General features: G+C 33.3%; 1 protein-coding gene across 35 annotated transcripts in view; it reads left to right on the forward strand.

Moving 5' to 3' along the window:
• Window positions 1-26,641, forward strand: part of ADGRL2 (adhesion G protein-coupled receptor L2) — a 619,232-nt gene that overhangs the window by 584,106 nt on the left and 8,485 nt on the right. For 22 of the 35 annotated variants that reach the window (XM_077905190.1, XM_077905191.1, XM_077905195.1 and 19 more), the window contains 9 exons: window positions 8,485-8,610; window positions 8,885-9,090; window positions 10,187-10,360; window positions 11,328-11,537; window positions 12,472-12,692; window positions 14,040-14,106; window positions 22,446-22,537; window positions 23,363-23,407; window positions 24,385-24,553. In XM_077905190.1, coding sequence (XP_077761316.1) covers window positions 8,485-8,610; window positions 8,885-9,090; window positions 10,187-10,360; window positions 11,328-11,537; window positions 12,472-12,692; window positions 14,040-14,106; window positions 22,446-22,537; window positions 23,363-23,407; window positions 24,385-24,553 — 1,310 coding nt within the window. The remainder of the gene's footprint in view (window positions 1-8,484; window positions 8,611-8,884; window positions 9,091-10,186; window positions 10,361-11,327; window positions 11,538-12,471; window positions 12,693-14,039; window positions 14,107-22,445; window positions 22,538-23,362; window positions 23,408-24,384; window positions 24,554-26,641) is intronic. The other 13 variants (XM_077905197.1, XM_077905198.1, XM_077905194.1 and 10 more) reach the window with 1 other exon arrangement.

Consider the following 26,641-nt stretch of genomic DNA (forward strand, 5'->3'; position numbering starts at 1 on the left):
TAGGTTATTAAGACAATTTGATTTACACCTCAGTGTTTTATTTATTTATTTATTTATTTGTTTGTTTGTTTGTTTATTTATTTATTTATTTGACAGAGAGAGCACAAGCAAGGGGAGCAGGAGAGGGAGGAGCAGACTCCCCACTGAGCAGGGAGCCAAATGTGGGGCTCATTCCTAGGACTCTGGGGATCATGACCTGAGCCGAAGGCAGATGCTTAACCAAATGAACCCCACCCATGAACCCCCGATTATAGCCTTTTTAAGTTAACTTGAAGATATAATTTATATACAATACATTGAGCTATTTAAGTGTACAGTTGATGAGTTTTGACAAACGCATACACCAAGAGCATGATCATCATTCTGTTACCTCAGAAGGGCCCTTTATTCTCTTGCAGTAGATCTTCTCGTAGCCCCCAGCTGTCCACCGATCTGTTCTCTGTTATAGTAATTTAGTCTTGCCTTTTCTGGACCTTTAGTTGAATGGCATCATACACTGTGTGCTCTTTTTGATCTTGCATGTTCCTGAGATTCATCTGTGTTGGTGGGAGCATCTGTAGTTTAATCCTTTTTGTTGCTGAGTAGTATTCCATTATAAGGAAACACCACTGTTTGTATTTTCATTAGGCATTTACATCGTCCCCACTTTTTCACTGTTACTTGTTTTTTTAAAAGATTTTATTTATTTGACAGAGAGGGAGAGAGAGAGAGCACAAGCAGGGGGAGCAGCAGGCAGAGGGAGAGACAGAAGCAGACACCCTACTGAGTAGGGAGCCCGACATGGGGCTTGATACCAGGACCCAAGGATAATAACCTTGAGCCAAAGGCAGACACTTAACTGGCTGACCTACCAAGGCTCCCCTTTCACTATTATTTGTAAAGCTGTCATTTTCCCAAGTGGCTGTATTATTACAGTTAGGAAACTGCTGTGAAACCTCCAGTTACTGCACATCCTCAACTAATATCTAGGATTGTCAGTCCTTTTAATTTCAGCCATTTGAGTGGTTTGTAGTGGCATCTCATTTTGGTTCTATTTTGCATTTGTATAATCACTAAGTTGTTTCTTGCTGATAACGTGTCAACTCTTATAGGCTTATGGGCCATTCATGTTTCTTTTTGAGAAGTGTCCATATATTTTGCCCATTTTTAATTGGGCTGTTTTCTTTTTATAATAATGAGTTATGAAGATTCTTAGTATATTCCTTATAAAAGTCTTTTGCTGGATAAATGTACTGTGAATCCTTTTCCTCAGTGTGTCTTTTCTTTATTTTTATTTTTTTAAAGATAGATTTATTTATTTATTTATTTATTTATTTATTTATTTGTTTATTTATGATAGACACACACACACACAGAGAGAGAGGCAGACACAGGAGGAGGGAGAAGCAGGCTCCATCCCGGGAGCCCGATGCGGAACTCGATCCCATGCTCTAGGATCACGCCCTGGGCCAAAGGCAGGCGCTAAACTGCTGAGCCACCCAAGGATCCCCTTTATTTTTTTTTTCTTAATGATATCTTAAAAGGAGTGGAAGTTTTTCATGTTGATAAAAGATTACTCACCTTCAACATCTAGTTACTCCTATTTCACTCACCATTGGTTTTTTTTTTGAGATTTTATTTATTTATTCATGAGACACACACACACACACACACACACACACACACACACACACAGAGGCAGAGACACAAGCAGAGGAAGAAGCAGGCTCCATGCAGGGAGCTGGACGTGGGACTCGATTCCGGGTCTCCAGGATCATGCCTTGGGCTGAAGGCAGCACTAAACCGCTGAGCCACCCGGGCTGCCCTCACCATTGTATTTTTAAGCAATTTTAGCATCATATTATTACTGTAGATACTTTAATATGCATTCCATGCTTTTAAAAAAAACACATGTCATTTTCACACTTTTAAAAATTAACTAAAATAGATTGAAAAGATAACAAAAGTATGTTTACAGTTATTTCATTTTTGTAAATTTGTTAAGCTTTGTTAATTTGTTTTGATCAGGATACAAAGAAGTCCATGTGGTACATTTGATACATTGCTTGAGTCATTTCTATCTTTTTAAAAAACTTTTTCCTTTTTTTTTTTTTTTTTTTTTGAAGAAATTGAGCAGATGGTTTGTACTGTGGAATTTCCCACATTCTGGATTTCTGGATTTGGCTTTTTATTTCCCCCGCTATATCATTTTACATGATTGATATATACTGTAATTGGATCTAGAGGCTTGATCAGGTCAGGTTTAAGTGTGTTTGTTTTGTTTTCTCCCAAGAACTTTCTATTGCATCCTATAAAAGAGGCACATGTTAGATTGTCTTTCTTTGTGATCTTATGATTGATTAGGTGGTTTAGGTATTATCAGCCTAATCCATCCATTATAATATTCCCTATCATTTATTTTCCTAGTGGGCTTAGCAGCCAAAATGATTGTCAATTTAGGCTTAAATATATTGTGGTAACAGAACCTCCAAAGTCACAGAAGCTCACAACAGCAAAGGTTTATACTGCTTCAAGCTGCGTCACCATTGAGGCTTGGCTTTGGCTGTGCAAACTGTCATCTTTAATTCACTCCATATTGTTTGTACCCGGGATCATAGTTTTTCCTATATGTTATCTTTTCTTCCCCTTTCCTCTCATTGCAACCACTAGTCGGTAATGAGTTTGAAAAATACAAGGACAGAAAAATATATTAAAATCCTATCTGCAGCATTGGTTGTGAGCGAGGCTTTCCTATGAATGAAGTGTGTTTAGAGTCAGGAAATCTGTTGAACAAAGCATATATTATTTCAAGCATACAGAATATGTAGGTACAGAGAATATCATAAATACCTGTATTCCAGTCACCCAGCTGAACCACTTCTTAGTATTGTACCATATTTGCTTCACATTTGGGAAAAATAAATAATTACTGATAATGCGTAACACCTCTGGATCCCCTCCTTCTTGATCAGATCAAGAAGGACGTAACCATCATCCATAATTTGTTTGCTAGCGTTAGTGAGCTTTTTTTATTCTAATTTTGCTCTATAAGTACGTATATTTAACAGTTACTTTTTGTGTTTTTAACATTAATGATTTTTTTTATTTTTAAGATTTTATTCATTTATTTGAGAGACAGAGCAAGCATAAGCAGGGGGTAGGGGCAGAGGGGGAGGGAGAAGCAGGCCCCCTGCTGAGGATGCAGGACCCAACCCCAAAACCCTAGGGTCATGACCTGAGCTGAAGACAGATGCTTAACTGACTGAGCCACCAGGAGCCCTTAACATTAATGATTTCACACTATCAGTGTAGCTGTATAATTGTCTCTTGCCATTATGTTTTTCATATTTATGCATGTTAATATGTGCATCGCTAGTTTATTCAATTATTCGAGCTAAGATACATCATAATTATTGATGTGATGACATTGAGCTAAGATACCATCACAATGATAGGTATTTTAGTGGTTTATGCTTTTTTGCCAATAATAAGGAAACAGTGGATGTTTTGGTATGTCCTTGTGCCTGTCTAGGCATACATGGACACACACACCGAGAAATAGAATTTTTGAGTGATTGAGCGTGCCCATTCTCCAACTTTATTAAATACTGCCAAGTTGTTTTCTAATATTGTTTACCAACTTATATTCTCAGCTGTTAACACCATTATTCTCTCCTCATCAATCTTTTTGCTAAATAACACTTTGTTATTGACATAAATGTTACCATTCTAGTGGGTTTGAATTGATCACATTATTGTTTTAATTTGCAGTTCTCATATTACTTCATGTCTTTATTGGGTATTTTAGATTTCTCTCTTGTGAATTTGTTCTTCACTTTTACCGATGCATCTATTTCTCTGTAGTTAATGCATTTGGATGCTCTTTGTAGGCTATATAGTTTGAAAACATTTTTTCTTTTTATGCCTTCTCTTTTTTACTTTGTTTATGGTATCTTTTGTTTTACAGAATAATGAAGTCAAATTTATCAGTCTATTCTCTTAGGGTAGTTGCTTTTGGTATCTTGATTAAGAAATACTTTCCTTTTTGCTGTCCTTAAGAAAATTTGCTCTACTTTGCAGTTATCCTGTAACTTTAGAAATGATAAAACTTTGCCTTTTTACAATTATGTTTTAGTTTATCTGGAAATGATTTTCGTTTATGGTTATGAAGGAAGAAACTAGTTTGGTTTTTGTGTTCTGGGGTTGTTGTTGTTGTTGTTTTGATAATATAGATAATATATTGTTTCAGTACTTTTAGTTCATAATTCATTCCTTTCCCCGGTGCTTTGTAATGATATCTTTATGTTTCTGTACATGTTAGAAGTGTGTTATCCATTGCTTCTTTTGTTTTGTTTTAATAGTATTAATATCTGATGATTTCTTTCATTTCTCCTCCTGGAGGAATTGCCTGGTTTTGGCATGTCTTTTCCATCTGAATTTAAAACTCAGTTGCCAAGTTCCACAAACTCAAAAAATCCTTTTCCCCCCAAAAACGTCTTGTTGGAGTTTTTATTAGAATTAGACAGAAGAGAGGGAAGCAAACCATAAGACTATGGAGAACAAACTGGAGGGTTGCTGGAGGAGCAGTGGGTGGAGGATGGATTAACTGGATGATGGGTATTACAGAGGGCACTTGTGATGAGCACTGGATGTTGTATGTAAGTGATGAATCACTCCTGAAACCAATATTACACTGTATGTTAATAAACTGGAATTTAAATAAAATTTTGAAAAAATAAAATCTATTTAAAAAGAAGATTTAGGCTGAGTTTATAGATCGATTTTGAAAGAAGTGTCACAGATTTATTTGCCTGTTGAAGTCTCCCAAATAAGATCTTGTATAATTCTCCATTTGTTGTGAGGCCTTCTAATAAAATTCTGTATTTCCCCATTAATATCTCGTACTTTTAAAAATCAGGCTCATTTTTAGATAACTTGCAATATTTGTTTTTATTGTAAATAGTATCTTTTTTAAAATTACATATTCTAATTGTTGCTCAGTGTCGAGGATCACAGTTGATTTTGCTGATTGCACCCTTGCTAAATTCTCTTACTTCAAATCATGTATAGAATCGCTCTCAAAATTACTATGTAGTTAATTATATCTTCTGTGAATGATAACAATTTGCTTTTTTTCTTGTCTTTACACCTTTTCTCTTTCTTTTTTTTTCTTTAAAGATTTTGTGTATTTGAGAAAGAGAGTGAACGAGAGAGCATGAGTGGGGGGAGGGACAAATGGAGAAGCAGACTCCCCACTGAGCAGCGAGCCAGATGTGAGGCTCCATTCCAGGACCCTGAGATTATGACCTGAGCCAAAGGCAGACACTTAACCAACTGAGCCACTCAGGCACCTCTACACCTTTTTTCTTGAATTACTGCATTAGCTAGGTCTTTTAATACAATTCTAATAAATAAAATCCCTAATAGGAATCATCCTGACCTTAAAAAGAATGCTTCTTGAGTTTTTCACCGTTGTTTGCCTGTAGGTTTAGATAGATAAACTTATCTGATTACAAAACCTTTACCTGGGCAAGGATTCTTTCTTTTATTTTATTATTTTGTAAAGTATTTTTTTTAATTGAATGGGTATTGGAATTTGTTGAATTCTTTTGGTTAACAATGTTTTGTCTTTATTTCTTAATTTGGTAAATTACATTAGTATATTTTCTAATGCCCTTTTGAGTTACACTCACTTTTTTCAAGATATTATACTTAAAGTGTATATAATTTATTAAATATTTTTATCCTCTTAATAAAAGAATACCCTGTCATTTCTTCCCTTGTGCTGTTTTATGCATCAAGTTTATACAAGTCTTATGAAATGAGTTGAAAAGCACTCTATTCTAGAGCAGTTTTTTTCAAGATTCAGTATATATTTGGCTATTGGCTTTTTTTTTCTTTTAAGATTTTATTTATACATGAGAGAGACACAGAGAGAGGTAGAGACATAGGCAGAGGGAGGAAGCAGGCTGCCTCTGGGGAACCCTATGCGGGACTCGATCCCAGGACCCTGAGTCACACCTGGAGCCAAAGGCAGATGCTCAATCACTGAGCCAGCCAGGCATCCCAGCTTATTTTCTTTAATGGTCATAAACTATTAAGGCTTTAATTTATATTAGTCAGTTTTTTGTTTTGTTTTGTTTTGGGGAAGTTTTTCTTTTTGTCTGTTTTTAAGTTTATTCATTTGTTGTTATAAATTTATTAAGATTAAATTGATGATTCTCTACAAAGGTCTGTATTAACGATTCTTTTAAAATTCAGATTATTAATTTTTTGGCTATGGACGTGATTTTTAAACATATATGTTGAATGAAGTTAACATTTGATAAGTAAATATTTGTTGAATGAAATTAACTCTTTGGGGGCACATGGATGGCTCAGTCAGTTAAGTAGTTAAGCGTCTGCATTTGGCTCAGGTCATGATCTCAGGGTCCTGGGATCCAGCCCTGCATGGGGCTCCCTGCTCAGTAGGGAGTCTGCTTCTCCCTCTCCTTCTGCCCTTACCGGCCTAATGCTCTTTCTCTCTCTCTCAAATAAACAAAATCTTTAAAAAGAAATTACCTGTTTGTACATGTATGCCTGTATTTGAAACTTTTCATGAAAACTCAAAAGATTTCAGTCTTTCACCCTGTCTTCTGTCTTGCTTTAACAAAAATTAATAATTGGGGGAGGGGGGATGAAAATTTAATAATTGAGAGTCTCTTTCAGTGTAAAAAGAGTGAGACATACATTAAGTTATATTTTTCTCTCTTCTTCCTCCACTTTTCCTCCACCCACATGCATGGAATCTGATACGAAGAGAGGAGATCACCTTAGCCACCTGCTTAATCCTTCCTAAGCAAAGACCAATAAAATAAATGTTTTAACCAGCTTCTGCAGCTTATAGAACTCTAAGATTTATATAACTTATTATAAACCTGTATTTCAGATGCTTGATGTGTGGTCCAATAGCTTTTAAAATCTTCCGATGTTATTCCATATTTACAACTAAATCTATTTGTACTTTACAGAACAAATTTGTGAAAGATTAAAAAGAATAAATTATTATCCAAAAGTTACTGTAGTGATTGATATAAGCCCATATTTGTAAAAAGAGGGTGGGTGAATTCATCATATCCCTGTATATGTACAAACATATATACATATATTTGTCTAGGTATAGAAATAGCTATACAAGAATATACACCAGTAGAGTGAAATTCAGAGAAAAATGTACAGACTGTATTTATTGAATTATTTTAAAAGTATTTGTTACTTTAAAAAAAGTATTTGTTACTTTTAAAAATTCTAATTATATGAAACTAATGAGTTTTGTATGTAATTCCTCTCATTTCAACAATAAAATGACATATTCTGATTACTAGTATAAAATAATTGACTTTGGTAGAAACAATAATACTTTTCCATTCTTTTTTAAAATTAGATGAATATTGATGGAAAGTAATACAACTTTATTGGAATTACAATAGACATGTTTATGACTATTACATATATTATATATATTATATATATGTATATATATATATAATATATATATATATATATTTGAAACAAAGTTTAGCAACATTGGTCTTGTTGATTAGGTAAATGTCCTTAGTGTTATGTGTCAACTTGTTTCCCTTTCCGTGAATTTTTGAACTTTGGAGTAAATTACAGTGGTTAGTAAACTTTTACTATAAAGGCCCAAATATTATATATTCTAGGCAACTAGATCACGTGGTCTAGGTTGCAGATACTTAACTGACATTGTGTAGCACCCAAGCAGCCATAGACAATAGGCCTAGGAGCCTTTCATGGATGTATTTTAAAAGTTTATTTACAAAACGAGATGGCAGGCCAGATTTGGCACACAGGGCCTATTTTGTCCTACTGAAATATATAAATATTAATAGTTATTAGTGAGAATTAATGGGAAGTTTTAAATAATGCCAGACATTTTTTCATAAACATGCTACACCAGTCTCACCATATTTAGAAATCAGATAAAACCAAGTATTGTAACAGACTGCTATGCAGTCTCAGTATCAATTAAAATGTATCATATACAAAGAAAGAAATACATACATGCAATCGAGGGATTCAAATTTATACTTCATATTTCATTTTGCCATTGTCAAGGAATATTCATTGAAAAGTTATTTAATGTAAAAAGCCAAAAAAAACATTTGAATATGTTTGTGTATTTTAATGATATAAATGAAACTTTGAAAGTTATGTGTTTTCAATTCGTGCTGTCTTCATATTCATAGGGTTAAACTGTGGAATTAGTTGATTACAAAAGATACAAAACTATGAAAAAATGTTAAGATTATTATATGAAACTATTTTAGAGTAGTCAAGGTTTAAGACCTCCCAGAGTAATTTAGTTTGTTCATGATTTTGTTGAAAGAAACAGTCAAATTTGTAGAGTAGAAAAAGGCAGTGGTTTTCATGCAATTATTATTTGCCTCTTTGTAGTTTAAAGAATGCCCTTTTTTCCTCCCTCTTATTCTTTGTCTCATCCAGTTCTGGAAGTTGCAGTACTCAGTACAGAAGGACAGGTCCAAGACTTTAAATTTCCTCTGGGCATCAAAGGAGCTGGCAGTTCAATCCAACTCTCTGCAAATACTGTCAAACAGAACAGCAGGAACGGTAAGATGGAGCAGAGTCTTTTAAAATATAGACAGGTTTTTTTGTTTCATTTAAATCTATTAATCCTAAAATGCTGAATATTTGACTCCTAATATAACAATACTGCCTCTCATTTAAAAGCAGATTTAAAATAACGTTTTACTCTTTCCCAAGAAACTTAATCTAAATAAAGAGTCCACAAGGATTTTTTTCCCTTTTATTCTTATTTGAATGTACCTTGTTTATTCTTAAGCATATTTCCTGTAAAGGCATATGATTATTTTTACCTTCCTAGGGCTTGCAAAGTTGGTGTTCATCATTTACCGGAGTTTGGGACAGTTTCTTAGTACAGAAAATGCAACCATAAAACTGGGTGCTGACTTTATTGGTCGGAATAGCACCATTGCAGTGAATTCCCACGTCATTTCAGTTTCAATCAATAAAGAATCCAGCCGAGTATACTTGACAGATCCTGTGCTTTTTACCCTGCCACACATTGATGTAAGTTATATATGCTAATGAAGTAGTGGAAGGTTATAAAACCAGCGAGGAAGGAAAGCAAAACCTGGCATGCTGAGGATGGGGAGAGAGGGAATGAGGAGATGGCAGAGAGAAAAGAAAAGACCTTTACATTTGAATTTCAAATGTTGGACTAGGTCAGAGACATAAGTTTATTTAAGTCTGTGAACATAAAATTAAATGAGCCTGGTTCAGTGATTATTAGAACTTAAGTGTATTCTTAATGAAAGCTAATTCAGTAATCAACAGGAAAATGTAAATGACTGTAATTTGTTTTGGAATGAAAATTAACTCTTACCTTAACAGCAGGATAGCCAAGTATTAACTGTTAGGACTCTGCCTTTTTTAAAAGTGTGGCAGACCTTTTTGTTTTTGTTTTTGTTCTTTTTGATTTTACTGATCGTATGTGACGCAATTGTTATCAAGCATTGGGTTTTTAAAAATGTAGGCTTAAAGAGATGTGGTTCATCTGCCGTGCCTTAGAATGAAGTTGGTAGTTAAATCATACACTGTGTTGGAAGATTGTCTGCAGAATTTTGGTTTCTGTTATAAGCAGAGTGAAAAAGTGCCCAGATAGCCGAGTGGATCTCCAGAATTGGCAAAGAAAAATAAATTTGTGCAGCCATTCTCTTATACCTATTGCAGTTGGTTCACTCTCTTAAAAATCTTGACATCACTAACATGTCACTTAGAGTAAAAATGGGCCCCAGATTGATTTTTAAAAACTTGGTCCTCATAGAATTTTCTCAACAAATTCATGGGTCTAATTTTGTCAGAAAAGAAAAAAAAAATGATTCCAGTGTACCATCGGTATGTAAAATCATAAGATGGAAATTGTAATTGTGTAAAATGGGTCTTTGGTAATTTAGAGTACACTTTAGAGTGTTTCGGACTATAAAACCCCTTTTAAGTTAGATATCTGCCTTGTATAACATAGTCTACAATTTTGCTGATGAAAAACTTTATAGTCCGAAACATGCAAAGTTTAATCTAAATTACCTTTTACACATATTAAACAATTGCTATTGCCATCTTAGAGTGTAAAATCCTAATTTTATCTTGTCATTTTATTTCCCAGCCTGACAATTATTTCAATGCAAACTGCTCCTTCTGGAACTACTCAGAAAGAACTATGATGGGATATTGGTCTACCCAGGGCTGCAAGCTGGTTGACACTAATAAAACTCGTACAACGTGTGCATGCAGCCACCTAACCAATTTTGCAATTCTCATGGCCCACAGGGAAATTGCAGTAAGTATTTGCACTTCTAATTAGTAGCAGAGAAAAACCTCAGAGATTCAAAACAGCTTGTATAATAGTCCCTTCTTTGGGTGCTTCTCGGAATTAAAAAGAAAACAAAGTAGTGTGGATTTCTAATTGTTTCTACACTGTCCATATATTTTAGGAAGTCTTGATACTATATTTATTGTTACTTCTCAAAATCATGTGCTTTACAGACTCATTCTAAGTTTTTCTCCTGGCAGGTGTTTGGCAGAGGCAGTCAGGGGATTTTAAAAATGAATAGCAATAGGTCCTACAAAAGAGAATGAGGCTCTAAGGTTTAACCCATCCTCCCCATCTTGAATGTTTGAATCTTGTTTTACAGCTTTTGTTTTAAGTTTTCTTAACAACTTTGCACACTACTAAAACTGCATATTTTGAAAGGTGAGGATAGCTTCTAGAATGTTTCTTCATATTCCTTTCTGTGGTTAAGAAAATGATAGCCAGAAGATAAAAAATATTTTAAGAAATATAGCATGAAAACTCTCAGATCTATTGTGTATTTGACTCTTAGTATGTAAATAAATGTTAAAACTCAAGGAGAAAATGAAAACTTAAATTTTTTTTTGTTAGCCAGGAAAGTCATTAAGATGCCACTTATTTTTAATCAAAACGAGTATCCTTTATTTTATTATATAAATATTTGTGTTTATGTAGGTAATTATTTCAGCCATTATTTTTAAAATAATTGGACAGTTGCATTATTTTCTAGGTAAAATCTTCCACTTTCAGGGTCATTCTTTGGATATAAAAGTTAATAAGATAATATTGAATCCTGTTACATCATCAAATTTTCTTTTTAGTTTTGGGCCCTGCTTGAACACGTCAGAATATTCACAGAGTTTCGTATTAAAAGATGAGCTACCATATATGAAAGCTATCTTACCTTTAGTTGATGCAGGAATACTAATGTTCCCCATATTATTTTTATTTTCAGTACAAAGATGGAGTTCACGAATTACTCCTTACAGTCATCACCTGGGTGGGAATTGTCATTTCCCTTGTTTGCCTGGCTATATGCATCTTCACCTTCTGCTTCTTCCGTGGTCTGCAGAGTGACCGCAATACTATTCACAAGAACCTTTGTATCAACCTTTTCATTGCAGAATTCATTTTCCTAATAGGCATTGACAAGACGAAATACATGGTAAGCACCCCTTCAGCTTATTGCCCTTGGATCTCTGAAAATTATTATAACAGGTGTGAATCCACACTTGATGCCAATATTGGTATTTGACCTTGTAACTTAATATAGTTGACAGTGGCAATATTGGAGGATAATTTGTAATAAATTAAAAGCGCAATCAGTAGGTATTATTACTGTGAGTTAATTCATTTCTCATATCAAGACCCATTTGCATTTTTCTGGGTGGTTATTAAGACATGTCATTTGAGTAGAAGAGTCCTGGGGATACAAAAATGAAAAGATCCTATTTTTATCATTTTCATTTTGCTTACATAGTCGTTCTGACCAGTGATCATTTCTTCATCTTCTGAGCATTTGTTCATCATCATGAGGCCTCAGTGTCAGAAACAGTACTTAATAAGTAGTTAATGCTCTACCCTATGTTCATCTGCATCAGAATGAATTTAGGAATGTTCCACCTATGACAGGAAAAGAAAGTCAGGAATTAGAGCCAGGGTATTCATCATTAAAATGAATTTTTAAATTCTGTTATTGAAAAAATAGAAATAATATATTTGGAAACAATTGCTCTAAAGATGTATGGTGCCAATAATCTAAGTAGAATATTCAGATTCAACTGTGGATAATTCTAGAAGAGAAATTAATATATGCTTTCTTATTTACACTTAATTTCACTAAAAGTAATTATGTCTTACAGTGATGAAATTTCTAGCACACCTGCCATTATACTCTGTACACATTAAACTCTTCAAATTTGGCAATGTTTAGAACTCATTTCCAGCTATTAAAAATTTTTTTTTAAGAAACAGTAATTTACTCTAATGTATTTTAAAGACAATCAGTGAGCACTGTCAGTGAATATTGTATCATTTTGAGGTGGTCTGTTTGTGTTAATATGTTCTTTTTTGTGTTTTTTTGTTCTTTTCCTTTATAGATTGCTTGTCCAATATTTGCAGGACTTCTACACTTTTTCTTTTTGGCTGCTTTTGCTTGGATGTGTCTAGAAGGTGTACAGCTCTATCTGATGTTGGTTGAAGTTTTTGAAAGTGAATATTCAAGGAAGAAATATTATTATGTTGCTGGTTACTTGTTTCCTGCCACAGTGGTTGGAGTTTCGGCTGCTATTGACTATAAGAGCTATGGAACAGAAAAAGCGTAAGTAATTGCAAGCGACCTGAGTGTTTTTCAAGTGAATAATTTTTTAAAGCCTGTTAGCTGTCAGTGAGGGTCCCTGACAGACTAAAATAGCATCTGAAAGCTTTATTGGTAAGAGAATGGGCATGCCGTGCACAAATTACAATCAAGTCTTTTGTAATTCTCTGGGTTCAGAGGATTTGTACTCTGGCGAGGCAGATTCTAAATTATGGACTTTCTTTTTAACACAAAAGATTGACCTGAAACAAATTGAAAAAGTAAATAACTTTTTGGCCTTAGAAAGATATTAAGTAAAAATTCTTCTGAACTTAAAGCATCTGACAGGTTTAACTACTCGGTTTTAACCTAATGCTTCATTAGCTCTCTTTGTGCAGCCGACCCTCTAGCTAACTCTCATTCTGAATTGTAGCACATTCCATCTCATATGTTCTACTTTGATAATATTTTCTCAGGCAGTTTGAAAGGATTAAAATAAGTCACTGTCTTTCATTTATAAAAAATATAGATATTTATGGAAAATGACAAAAGGTAGACATAGTCATGTTTCTAAGGATTTTATTTGCTAGAGACGTGAATTTGCCTCCCAATTCTGTTTATATTTGCCTTTGATAAAATTAGTTATAGAAAGATTCCTTGGACTAAAGAAAGCTTTTTGACTATGATGATGATGAAAGACAAATAAAAGAAATTCAGTAGGGATTTAGTGTTCTATGAAAAATGAACCACTAAGTAAAATCTGTCTTAATAAGTTTATGCATCATTTACTCTAATTCTATAGGAGTGCTATGCTTTGATTTTTTTATCTCATATTCATCCATTCCGAGTTGAGGTATTATATTTATGCTGTACTGTTTTGAAACAAGCATAACAGCAGAACGTTTGGTTTGTCTGTTATGTTCCATAGGGTTAAACACTAAGCTCAGATAGAGATCTGAAAGGCAAGTTTTGAAGATCAGAACTTTAAAGTGACGAGACAGTTTGGAATATTGAGTTTCAGGTTTTTCTTGGTAAAGTCAGAGGTCTTAAGAATCAGGGATTGGGGTGCAGTGGATTTATTGTTTTCCCCGTATGAGCATAATAATGTATGCCTTTACTAAATTTAAAACCTGAAATGGAAAACAGTAAGTTGAAGTAAGTAAATTACTACTCTTTTACATGAGAGACAACTCAGAGTTATTAAAATTCTGACAAATGAATGATTTATGGTGAGTAAATTTTCATGACAATGAAAATTTCAAAGGCAAATCTAAAGACAATTTTGTTTGTTAGTTTTAAGTTCTATATTTTTTGTAATGTGGAGGATCCACTGGATCTACTTAATACATACTCTTTTTCTTCTCATAATAGTTGCTGGCTTCATGTTGATAACTATTTTATTTGGAGTTTCATTGGACCAGTTACCTTCATTATTCTGGTGAGCAGACTGTATTTTCCCTTCATTTTTAGCTTATTGCTTTCACAGTGCTACTGAAACCGAGATAATTTATTTTATTGTTAATTTATCTTTGCATTCAAGGATTTATAAACATATCTGGCCTACAGGATAAAATTATGTAGCATATCTTAAATGACATACCGTTATTGAGAGTTTATATATGGGCTGATTAGTACTATTTCAAAAAACCTCTTTCCTTTAAAAAGTACTTTTTCTTATATAATTTACTTTGCTACAATGTCCTGTCATAATCTAAAATCTATATAAGCCATGTTAAGATTGCATGATTTGGGCCTAGTTTAATAATTAGAAAAGGAATAACTGAAATGTGTAGTGTATTTTGTTTTTGAGTAGTGGAGTTTTTTGCTAAGAGTTTTATTAGTTCAGGAAGCTCTGTCTCCAAAATCTGTAATATTAGCCCTATACCAAGCTATACAGCATTTATAAATTAAATGAATTTTATGGAATTGAAAGAACATTAACTTAATATTTATTATATTAATTTCCACATAGTAATTTAGTTCTTTTAAGTAAATATCCATACTCTAAATTCTTTTTAGGGTACAAAAAATTTTTTAACCATAGATTAATAAATGAGTATTAAATCAATTTTAAACTCATTAGAAATAAAATTACTTTTCTAAGACTTTAAAATGCCAAATAAAGAGATGTATGGGTAGCTTAGTGGTTGAGCATCTGCCTTTGGCTCAGGGTGTGATCCCGGGTCCAGGGATTGAGTCTCGCATCAGGTTCCTGCAGGGAGCCTGCCTTCTCCCTCTGCCTGTGTCTCTGCCTCTCTCTCTGTCTCTCATGAATAAATAAATAAAATCTAAAAAAACAAACAAATAAAAATACTGGTCTTCAATTTTTTAAAAATAATTTGATGTAAGTCAAATATAGTGACATTAAGGTGTGTGTAGTTATTTTTGTTTTGTTTTGTTTTACTGCTCACATTACAATTAGTCAAATATTTGAAATATAATTGAATTAAAGGATGTAGCTAAGCTATTTGGAATTTGATATTTAAAACTTTTCACTGAGTTTTAGCATTATGCTGTTACAGATAGATGCTATTGACTATTATAAGATTGAAAAGGAAATGTAAACAAATTTAAATATTGCCTATATCTTTTAAATACATGTTTTAAGGATTTTTTCTTTAACGGATATACATGAGCTTATTAGGATATTTCTGTAGTAAGCTAGTGTTTCATAAAATTGAGAAAATTTTAGTTTAAAGAAACTTAAAACTACTTCAAATGTATGTACTATCATCCTTACTTAAAATGAATTATTTTATACACTTACACAAAGCAAAATGAAAATTTGAGGTAAACACCTGTATGAATCAAGCCAGTAAAATATTCTCAGGTGTTCCCAGAAAAGCTGAATTCTCATCAGAATTACTCGATCCAAATGATTGTGCCCTAGTTTTTGTTCTTGGTTTATTTAGGTTAACATAGCCTAAGCCATTCTCAAACTAAATAGTAAAGAGCTGATTTGAAGTGGTATAGTCTTTAAAGACACAGGCTTTTCTTTTTTTCCCCCCTGAGCCCTTAGCTAAATATATTGATAACTTTAAAAATTGTAAAGACCATTTAAGAGATATTTGGTCTGTTCAAGTATCATGTGTTAACTTATGTTGTATTATGGTTTTGTTTATTTCTATCTAAAAAGAAATACTAAGTATTTCTTTTTAGATAGAAAGTATTTTAGATAGAGTATTAAAAAGTTTTTCACTTGGTCGAAAGACTTTAATATTCACATATACTCGGCTTCTAGTAGGAAAGGAGGTGAAAAACATTTTTATTATATTGCCCATTTACAGTCTGAGCCTACTATTATTTATTAGTTTTGTCATCGTTGTTATCCTGTACCAAATCATGTAGGTTAAAATGTGAAGGGCTTTGTGGAAAAACATTCCCAACTTTTAAAAAACAAAAAACAAAAACAGCAGGAAGCTGTTTTGACAGTACAGATCCTAGGAGTAATTCTGCAACTGCTTTGCCTCTAATTCTCCCAACACAGAGAGACAAAGAGTGATATAGAGGTGCAAAACCTCTTGCATAACCTAAACTGAGATATGATTGTATAGCATATTTTTGAATATATATATTAATACCACATACATCCTACTGACGAGAAAGGATATTTAAAAGTCCATTCAAACACAAATCTTAATAACATAAATTATATTGTATATACCCTTTTAAGGAGTACTCTTAGAACAAAAATTACTTCTTAAAACTCCTGGAAAGGGTAGTTTTGCTTTTCCACCGTTCGTGAATTGAAGCCATTTAACTTAGTAGTATTAAGTGTATGTTTTTAATAACGTCCTATGAAGAAAAATAGCATGCTATGGAAGATAAAACCTCTTGCTTCTGTATTTCTATAGACCGTCTTGCCTACAGGCACTAGAGTTATTATATCTATGAGAAAAGTGCTTGTAAGTAATGAGCAGTGGGAAACCATTAGTATGCCTGAAATGGTTTAATGAAAGCTTGGATCATGACACGTCAGGAGCTGTTCTTATCATTTGGACAGCTCCATCTGCATCGTTAATAATTAATTCAGTTCAGTAAGAGTTCAGCTCACACACTCATTTAGAAGTCTTCTTCAGAGAACACCTCTCTGGCTGCTAGTCCCACGGAGAAATAGGTTTCTGCTTGGCTAACAGCAAAGATCTAGAGATACAAGTGCAGTTTTAGAGTTGCATTTGCCAGGTAGCAAAAGCTCCAGGGAGGACAAAAAGGGTCAGAACATGTGCAGTTCAGTTAGGTTACTTCAGAGTGGTGTTTCTCTTTTTCTGTCTTATCATATCCATGTCAGCACTGCGAGTTGTGGAGTGAATTTTAAGCTGCTAAGCTCAGACGGATGTGATTCAATTGAGCAGGTTGATGACTGTAAAACAAACTGTGCGCTCCTGTAATCGGTGGTACCTTCTTCTTTTTTTAAACTCCTTTGTGTCTTCGTGTCACCAGTAGGGGTGACAATTAGCTATGCCATATCATTAAGTAGCAAATTCTATCAGCAAATTCTACTGGCAGATTATTTATATAAGAACTTATGAAACTATTATTTTGAGGTAGGTAAAAGAGTATTATTTGTCATTAGAAGGAATTGCCCCAGTTGGCAGTTAACTCTGTTTAGCTGAATAGGAAAATCTGTTTCTTCTGAATTTGCTCTCTCTTTCACCTAGAATTCTAGCAAGAGTTAGCTGTCTACCTATTTACCTGCGTGCACACACACACATGCACAAAGAGAGCAGAGTTAAAATCTGATTAATTCCTGAATGAGTTGCCTCATCTCTAGAATTAGTCATCAGGGTGGGCATTTAGCTGGTGGGTTGGCCAACAGTATACAGCGCAGTCCTGTTACTCTGCTTCCTGGTGACTTCTGTGTGAGAGATTCAGTGATGACATGCACTTGCCAGGTTTATCTTTTTTTTTTTTCTTTACTTACCAGGTTTAGACAAATCTTTGTATACAAAGCTGTAACTCTGTCTTTCTCCTTCCTCACTGATGCATGGTATCTTTCAACATATCCCAATATATGTACTATGTTTAAGCTTAGTAGAATTTTGTTCGAAAGAAAAAAAAAAGTAGAAAGTGGCTGCACTGGAATTTCAGAGGAGAGGAGCAGCACTTGGGCAGTAGAGACATTCTTCTCTCCTGACCTTTGGCCAGCTTTCCAGTAAGAAATAGGGGAAATTCCTTTGACGGTTGAATTTTATTTTATTTTGACTGTTTTTTTTTTTTTAATGCATACCAAAGGCAGGAAAATAAATTGGGAAGAAATAAAAGTGAGGAAAAAGACATCACTTACTGTAATCAGAAAGAAAAAAAAAAAGCACAGGAGTTTATGGCTGGAAAGAGCCATTTATGTCATGGGGAAAATGCAAAGAAGGAAGAATTCAGATTTACAGTCAGTACTTCATTTGAAACTAAATTTTTTTTTTTTTTTTTGGCCTGTAAGTGACTATTTTGGATAATAGATTTAATCAGAGATATTTCTACTTGCTCTTTAATTTCTTGTTCTGGTTCCCTTAGTTACATTTTAAGAGCATGGCAAAGGAGAAGAGAAAGGGGAAAAAAAGTATTTTACTCTACAAAATCATGACTCTTATGAGGAGCAGATCACCTCCTGAAAAAGATCACAGACAACAATATTCTGTCTATGAAAATAAATATATTTACATTTCTTTAGTACTGGAGAAAAAATCGAACTCTAAAATTTCATTTAAAAAATATTTACACTTCAGGATTTGTTCTATTTAATTCCAAAAAACATTTCACTTTCATACATATTGGTGATGCTATATTCCAAATGTTCAATACCTAAATGACATGAGTATCTTTTTCATTTCTTTAATAAGACTAATAAACATATTAGTGAAATTTTTAATGTGGAATTGTGGAAAAGTATCTTACGTTTAGCTTTTTTTTTTTTTTTTTTTTGACATTTTATGGTATGGCTCACACTATTCTGTGTGCCTTTTTCCATAATTACTTTGTCTTGAAATGATGGTATTTTGTCTTATTGAAAATACCATTGCTTCATTATTTTTATATTTTCAAGTCCTATTTCAAAATCCAAATTAGTGTTGGAGTTAACTATACATTTCTTGGCAACCTAAATATTAGTCTACTGGCTATAATTATTCCATTTAGTTTTTTGAAATTGGAAAAAATCACAGACATTTTGTGAAACAGTCTGAGTGCAAAAACCCTTCTGTGGTTTTATGATTATTTTTCTAGTATTTTTAATTGTTTTTAAAGAGACTCACTTTTAAAACATCCTTTTGAAACTTTCAATTCTACGTATGTTAGAAACGACAGCCCTTTTTTTGGACTCAATTATGAGCTTGTGTGATGTTTAGGTATGTGAGTAGAACACAAACAAGTTTGAGAAAACCGAACTCACTGTCAAACATACTGTTTATCTACTGGGAGTAGGAGTGTGTGGACATTTTAGCCATTTGCTGATTATGGGATGGTAGTATTTTGCAAAGAAACGGAATTAGTTATTCTAGCAAGTCGATCAGATAGAAATCATTTGAAGAGCACACCTTTAATGATCAGGATTTCTTTAAGGCTGTATTTTATGCATTAATTAATTTATTATTTATCTTCAACTCATCATCTCTGAATGATTTCTAAAATAGCTTATTCTATATAGAGTAGAATCATTCATATATATATATATATATATATATATATATATATATATATATGTCGTTGTTTTACTAAGACTCTTAATTTTCTCACCCAGAGTAAACTGGTTAATTTTATTTGTGAAGATGCTGGGCTATGGAGCCAGCACACAGTATATTTAATCTCAACACTGACATTATAGTAGCTAAGTAATCTTTGGCTAGGTACTTAGCATCTCAGAATGTAAAATGACTGTCCAAGTGCTTCCTATTACCTCAGGACATAGGATTATTGATTATTGTTGTTTTTCCCATAATTTTCTGAACTTGTTTTCATTGTGAATGTACCGTATTTGTAACTAGAAAGAAGCTATATAATGTTTAAAAATCTCAGTAGGGTGAGAAGAGAGGATATATCTCACAGTCTGTTTTTTAAGGATTAAATATGTTTTCTATGTCACGTTCAACTTGGTTAGTCCTCAGTCTTAAAAAAAAACAAAAAGAAATCGCTTTGTATCATATTTAAACTTTAATCTTCAATGAGTAGATTTCATTTTCATTGCAGTTTTATTGGGAAATGTGCTAGTTCTAAAATACCAGATTTTAACCTGGTCGTCTTCATTGAAAAAATAAGTTGGAAATAAAAAAGAAAAAAATAGGTTGGGATATATACATCCTCAAGATTTCACATTTTCACCTCATTTTCATGATACTTTATATATTCACATTTTTCCCACATTCTTTTCTTGTACTTTATATATTATAATGGATAACTTTCTCCTTCATGGAGTGTACTACTACCCCTACTATTATTTAATTCCTGAGGGGATAATTAATATGCTTAGAAAGTGATAAACCAAATTGTGGCCCTATATGCTTTAGGAAATTGTGTAAGAAAAGGAAGGGGGGGCAGAAATCAACCCTAGGTCCAGAGTAATGGAATGAAAGAAGTAAATGGTTATATTAGGACATTCAACAAGAAGGGTCGAGACATTTAAAGGATTTTAACTTTGAGTCTACAAAGCACCTTTTCTTTCCTAAGAGTTGCATCAGTTTGTTTGTTTATTTCAGTTTTGTTTTGTTTTAGGATATTTAGAATTCTTATTTGTAACCATTCTCTAATTTGACTTGTTAAGACTTACTGTTGCATAAAATAAAAACACTGTTGATTTTGCCTTTAAAAAAATTAGAGATAGACTGTACCATCATTCTTTAGTATTAAATCAAGATATTTACTGTACTATCAGAAGGATCTCCCTAATTTCTCAAAGGTAGTTATTGTATCTTATCCACAATACAATAAGCAGATTCTTGTGTGGAGCAGTAAGGTAAATAAATATGTATTAAATGACTTGCATTTTATTGTAGTGCCCGTGACAATATCAATATTTATTTATTCCGTAACCAAGTGGAATAGTCATTGCAATATAAAGCTAGAAAAATGTTTCTATAAATCTGTTTGCTTTTTCTCTAGACAATAAGTTAATTTTTAAGTAGTTTTTTTTTAACAGAGAGCTTCTTTTGTCCTTCTTTTGTTAATGTTAAGTAATTAACATGAAACGATGAACGCTATCTGCCAACACTTGCAAATTATGCCCATTAACCTCATTTTATCCCTTAAGAGGAAATTCTACATCTAAGAGAAATAATAAGGCACAGTTGACAAAATGAGTGATAAACAGCTTAGATTAAAGCCTTCACTCTGTTCCTAAACTCATCATTAGGAAGGACTTGGTTGGAAAGTTTATTTATTGCTCTATATAATTTTTTCTAATTATAAAATCAGAAGTAGTGATGAATGAGTAGAATAACATCATCATTTTATCAGATGGTATTGTGACTCCGTAAAAATGATCATCGTATTATAACGAAATTACGCTGAGTGTTTTAACACCAAGGAATTGCTTTTGTCCTTATTTGTCCTTTTCTGAATACACCATTTAGGCTTGTACTCTTCCAGCAAGTAAAGCTCACAAAATAGAACTTTGCTTTGTCTTTTTAAAATATGTAATAAACTGAAGCAAATAAAATGTCAAATCCAGGAGTGATCAAACTTAGTTCTGTTTTTAGAGCATAAAAATGGAACTGCCTTCCCATTGTCCAGCGGTCTGCCAGGTTTCTGTAGAAGCCAATGCAAATTACAAATATCTCTCTCTTCAGCCAAAACATGTCCTTTCTTCTGAGTTCACTCATGTTGACCTCTCGAGTCTTCCCTCCATGACAGATTCCATCTCCCCCAGTTTGCTTTTGTTTGCACCTGGATTCTTTGCACAGATCAGTGTTTAGAGGGCCTGAAAACAGCCTTTCTTCAGAATTTACCTACGTCCATATAATAAAGAGGCATAAGGAAGAAAGAACTGATGACTTTTAACCAGTTAGTAGCCAATATATGCATATTTTAAAAGTTTGTCTTTAGGGATCCCTGGATAGCGCATCGGTTTGGCGCCTGCCTTTGGCCCAGGGCGCCATCCTGGAGACCTGGGATCGAGTCCCACGTCGGGCTCCCGGTGCATGGAGCCTGCTTCTCCCTCTGCCTGTGTCTCTGCCTCTCTCTGTGTGACTATCATAAATAAATAAAAAATTTTAGAAAAAAGTTTGTCTTTATAGAACTAATAAATATTTTTCATATTTTTCACTATTTTTCATATATTTTATTTCATTAGATCCTCGCCACTGCCTTACAAATAGATTGGGCAAATGTTATTATCTTCCTCTACTCCGTCAAAATCAACAGCTAGACTCTCAGCTAAATCTTAGGATCCCAAACCCAGCAATTCTTGTAAAGCTCCTTTTAAGGATGTAAATGCCCCTTTTAAGGAATTTACTTCAGTGTTTCCTTAGATGCCTTTTAGGCCCTGGAGTACCTCTAGCTAAAGAAACTAATTTAGGTTTTCTAATTTATTTAATCATCACCACATGATGCTGATTTAATGAGGTTGCAATTTCATGTCAAATGATCTATTTAAAAAATCCATCATACATGGCCAGAGTATTTTTTATTTAGACTCAACTTGATCATTTGCTGTGTAAAATTGAGCCAGTGAGTGTCTACCATATACTCTTGTCATTGGTATTTAACTGCATTAACTCGTTAAGTATATTTGCAAAACGTCTTCATTTTTAACTCTGTGGTAATAGTGATCTAATTCTTTATTTGTTATAACAGCTAAATATTATCTTCCTGGTGATCACATTATGCAAAATGGTGAAGCACTCAAACACTTTGAAACCAGATTCTAGCAGGTTGGAAAACATTAAGTAAGTATTTAGTTTTTTTATTTTAGTGCTCGACAAACTAAGTGAAAGATATTCTCCACAGAGAATACATGAATGCCGTCTATCAACTGTAGAAATTATTCAGAATGAAGTTTTACTGATCAAGGTTGAGTCTCACTGTTAACCGTGTCACAAACATCGGTCAAAAATTAGATAATGATTTCTGTCTTGACCTAGAGCCAAGAAATTGTTTCAGTGGCTTTGTGGAAATTCCATATCCCTGTAGCAATTTCATTTGAATTTAAAATGCAGTTCAAAATGATGTTGCTGTTTGCATGGCTGATATGATTATATTAAGTTTGTTTTGTTAAATGACTTTTCTGATTTAAGGATGCTGAGCAGTTTCTACTTCTAATCCTGTTTTCCTAAGATAATTTACTCGATTACTGTTGTTAACTTGGAGATTATCCGTTGTTTTCATGATAATTAAAAAAAATGTTTACTTTTTTTCAATATTGAATAAAAACTACAAAATCCTACCAATGGAAAAGGCTATCTAATTAAAAAAATTGATAGCTGTTGATGAATTAAGTCATTTGTGGAAGCATTTTCAGAGTTATCTTCTAGATATGAGTTAATTTAAAAATTTGAGGAGGTATTATTCAAGTTGGTTATAATGAGATTGTGAAAAAATATTTTTAATGTAAAAAATGGCAGATCTATAGTAAGGGTAATTAAAAAAAAATTAGATGTTTTAGATAGGTCAGTGCCAGCTTCATTGCATGTTGCATGGTAAGAGAGAGAGCTAATCTTTAGCATCTCTCTCTTTTCTTCCTTTTCCTCTTTCTGTCTTCTCATCCACACCAGTAATTACCGTGTTTGTGATGGCTACTATAATACGGACTTGCCTGGGTAAGATAGACCCTACATTAACAAACTTATGATGGCATGATTTATATTTTTTACGAATCCGTCAATATCATGAATTGCCCTTAATTTTTATAATTATTTTGGAATATCTAATTTGCTGTGGTATTTTTAAACTATAATATGCCTTTATTTTTTAATTGCTTGCCTCTGCATTTTGACTTTCTTAATTTTGACTAATTTATAAAATATATAAATGCTTTCTTATTACTTTCTATTTTGATTCTGTCTAATAATTTTGTTTCTCTTTTCTGCTTATAATGCTTTCTAGCTATGAAGATAATAAGCCATTTATCAAGTAAGATCATTAGTTAGACATGGAATGCACTGACTTTAAATCCTTTCCATTCCGTCCTATTTTCTATAGTTCTTTTCTCCTTAAGCTATTCATGATGAAATCTCTCCCAAAATTATTTTATTTTGAAGTTGTTCTCATATTTTTGTCCCATTTCAGCGAGGCTTCTTCATGCTTTAGTTAACAAACCTTAGGTTCACCTAAGATTAGTTTATTAGACTCTGCAGTTTAGGTATTAAGTGATTATCTGCCATTTAACCTTTCTGTATGTGTCACATTATTCAGTGTCATGAGCACACCACAGGAATAAAAAGATAGGAGTAAACTAATTAAGGACTCCTTGATTTCTTTTACTAAAAAAGCACATAAAAGACAATAAAGTCATGGGGGATGTTCTTCATCTTGTATTTTAATATAGTTTCAATACCTTGTTAGTGCTGGAATAAGAAAAGATCATACCTGCTGTTGCTGTTTTCACTGGAGGCTGCAGTACTAAATGCTATTGTTCTTTCTTTAATCGATGAAAGGTTAAAGCCAAAATGCTGTTGAATTTGAATGTGAACATAGAGAAAGTCAACTGCTACTACTGATATGTTAATATTTAAGTGTGATGATATATGTTGTTCTCTCATTGAACTTGTTAATAAAATTCACTTTATTTTTTCAGGTCTTGGGTACTTGGCGCTTTTGCTCTTCTGTGTCTTCTTGGCCTAACCTGGTCATTTGGGTTGCTTTTTATTAATGAGGAGACTATTGTGATGGCATATCTCTTCACCATCTTTAATGCTTTCCAGGGAGTGTTCATTTTCATCTTTCACTGTGCCCTCCAAAAGAAAGTAAGTGAAGACCCTTAGAGGCTCCAGTTGCCTGTTCTTTGCTTTGGTTTGAAAATCATAGATGAAATAGAGAAGATTTTTTACACTTTTACAACTGGCATAATACTAAATAGAATCACTTTTAGTCATAAATTAATTGTCACGCATGTCTGGAAATTCAGGCTTCACATGTAAAATAAGTCAATATTAATCATCTTTTTTGGATCTCACTTTGGGGATGTTATAAGCTAGACACTTATGTTGAGATTTCTTCTTTGCTAGTAGGGTCTATAAACATGCTTTGTGCAAAGGGTATACAAGATAAAGAAAAGGTTAAATAATCTCGTTCTTTGCTCGATGAAGGGAATGCAGTGGCCCAAAACGAAATCGAACATCAGGATAAATGACCTTGATTTTAAAAGCACCAGACACACACAAAATTAATATTAATGTTACCTTTTGAGTAGTTGCGAAAGATCTAAAACCCAGTAATTTAATGCCTCACATCTTATTATTTTGTCCTGATTTTATGTTAAGTGGAGTCAGCAAAAATGATTCAAAAATTAAAGTTAAGGATGAAAAACTTGCAAGAAGATGTAAGCCTAAGAGAATAGCTTAGCCGCTTTTTAACTAGGTATCATCCTTTCTCTCTCTGCATATCTAATATAGTCTTTTTATTCTGTTATTACTAGTTGGTCACTAAATTGAACAGAGAAATAGAATTTTGAAAGTGAAAACTATTATGTTTTCAGTCCTGACAAGATGATAGTGTTGTTACTTCCATCAGTTGTTGAGTAAGCTATAATTTTGAGATAATGACAGTGGAATGTGCAATACTGACAGATAATGTACATTCACAGCAATATAGGCATTAGGCAAAATCAACATTGGAGGGTATTATTTGGATAAAATACCATTTTGATTGCCATTGTCTTAGTCATACAGCATTTCAGAGCAGTTAATAGCCATTAAATGTACAAGAAATTTTTTTTGTGAGGTATCATTTGTTATTTAATAACACTGAACTTTAATTTTCTAAACATTACACAGGTATAACCTTTAATTACTTTGGTTTTTTACTATTTCTTACATAAATGAGCATTTTGTATGCATGTATGGGATCACATATCATAATTTCTTCCAAATGTGTTTGACATAAATCATAAATTACTTCCTCATGGAGGTAGGTGTATTAATCGAACAAAGAGATTTTGCTGTGCTTTTTGAATTTACAGTAGTTATGTTTTTACGCATTGTGTTGGACTTCCTTTTAAACATGTCTTGGATATGTCCTGTTGGGTACTGCCAGGATGAATGTTAAGAATATGATATAAATGATTGAGTTAAAATCACGCTTACTACTGCTTGAGTGAGCATATTTAGGCAAAGAAAATGCTTTGGAAGTTCAAGCCCATTTCTTATTTGTTCTAATAGGTGTAGATAAATAAGGCTAAGAGGATGAAAATGCAAGTGCACTTGGATTTATAAGGTCGTCTAGTAATTCTGTAATTTTTCAAGGAGTAAGTGTCAAAGTCATGGTCCCTGCAGGCAGATACTGATCATGGGACTGTGAGGGGGGAAAAGTCTTTGAGTGTTCCTGGCAACCTCCTAGAAAGTAATTTCTTACATGCAACTTCTCCTCCTTGTCTGTTCTAATTTCAGTCTGGCTCTAAGCCAGAGCAGAACTTGTTCATATGCCAGTAGAGCTGCCCAGAATCCAGCCCTCTTCCCCACTCCTCCCAATTCTGCACTACCTTTCTAGGTGGGGCCCTATTCTATAGCAGTTGTTTGGACTTCACTTTTTAAAGTTTATACTTTCTTTTAGGCCTAACAGCTTTTCCTATCTATTCGTATATCCAAGCTTCAGGGGAAAAGGGAAATTACATGGGTAACTCATTAATGTGAATGGAAATTGCATAAATAGTTCCCTTGTGTGCTAATGAAGTGAATAGGCATCTTAGACGCTCTACATTAAATGTTAAAGCTAGACACATCAGAAAATGAAGAAAACATTCCATCCTAATTAATAGCATATGTATCAAAGTACTTTTTTTTTCTCTATTCGTGTGCCAAAGTAGTCCTGTCATTATAAAGAGGTTACCCGCAAAA

Source organism: Canis aureus, chromosome 8 (assembly GCF_053574225.1).
Source record: "Canis aureus isolate CA01 chromosome 8, VMU_Caureus_v.1.0, whole genome shotgun sequence".
NCBI classification, from domain to species: Eukaryota; Metazoa; Chordata; class Mammalia; order Carnivora; family Canidae; genus Canis; species Canis aureus.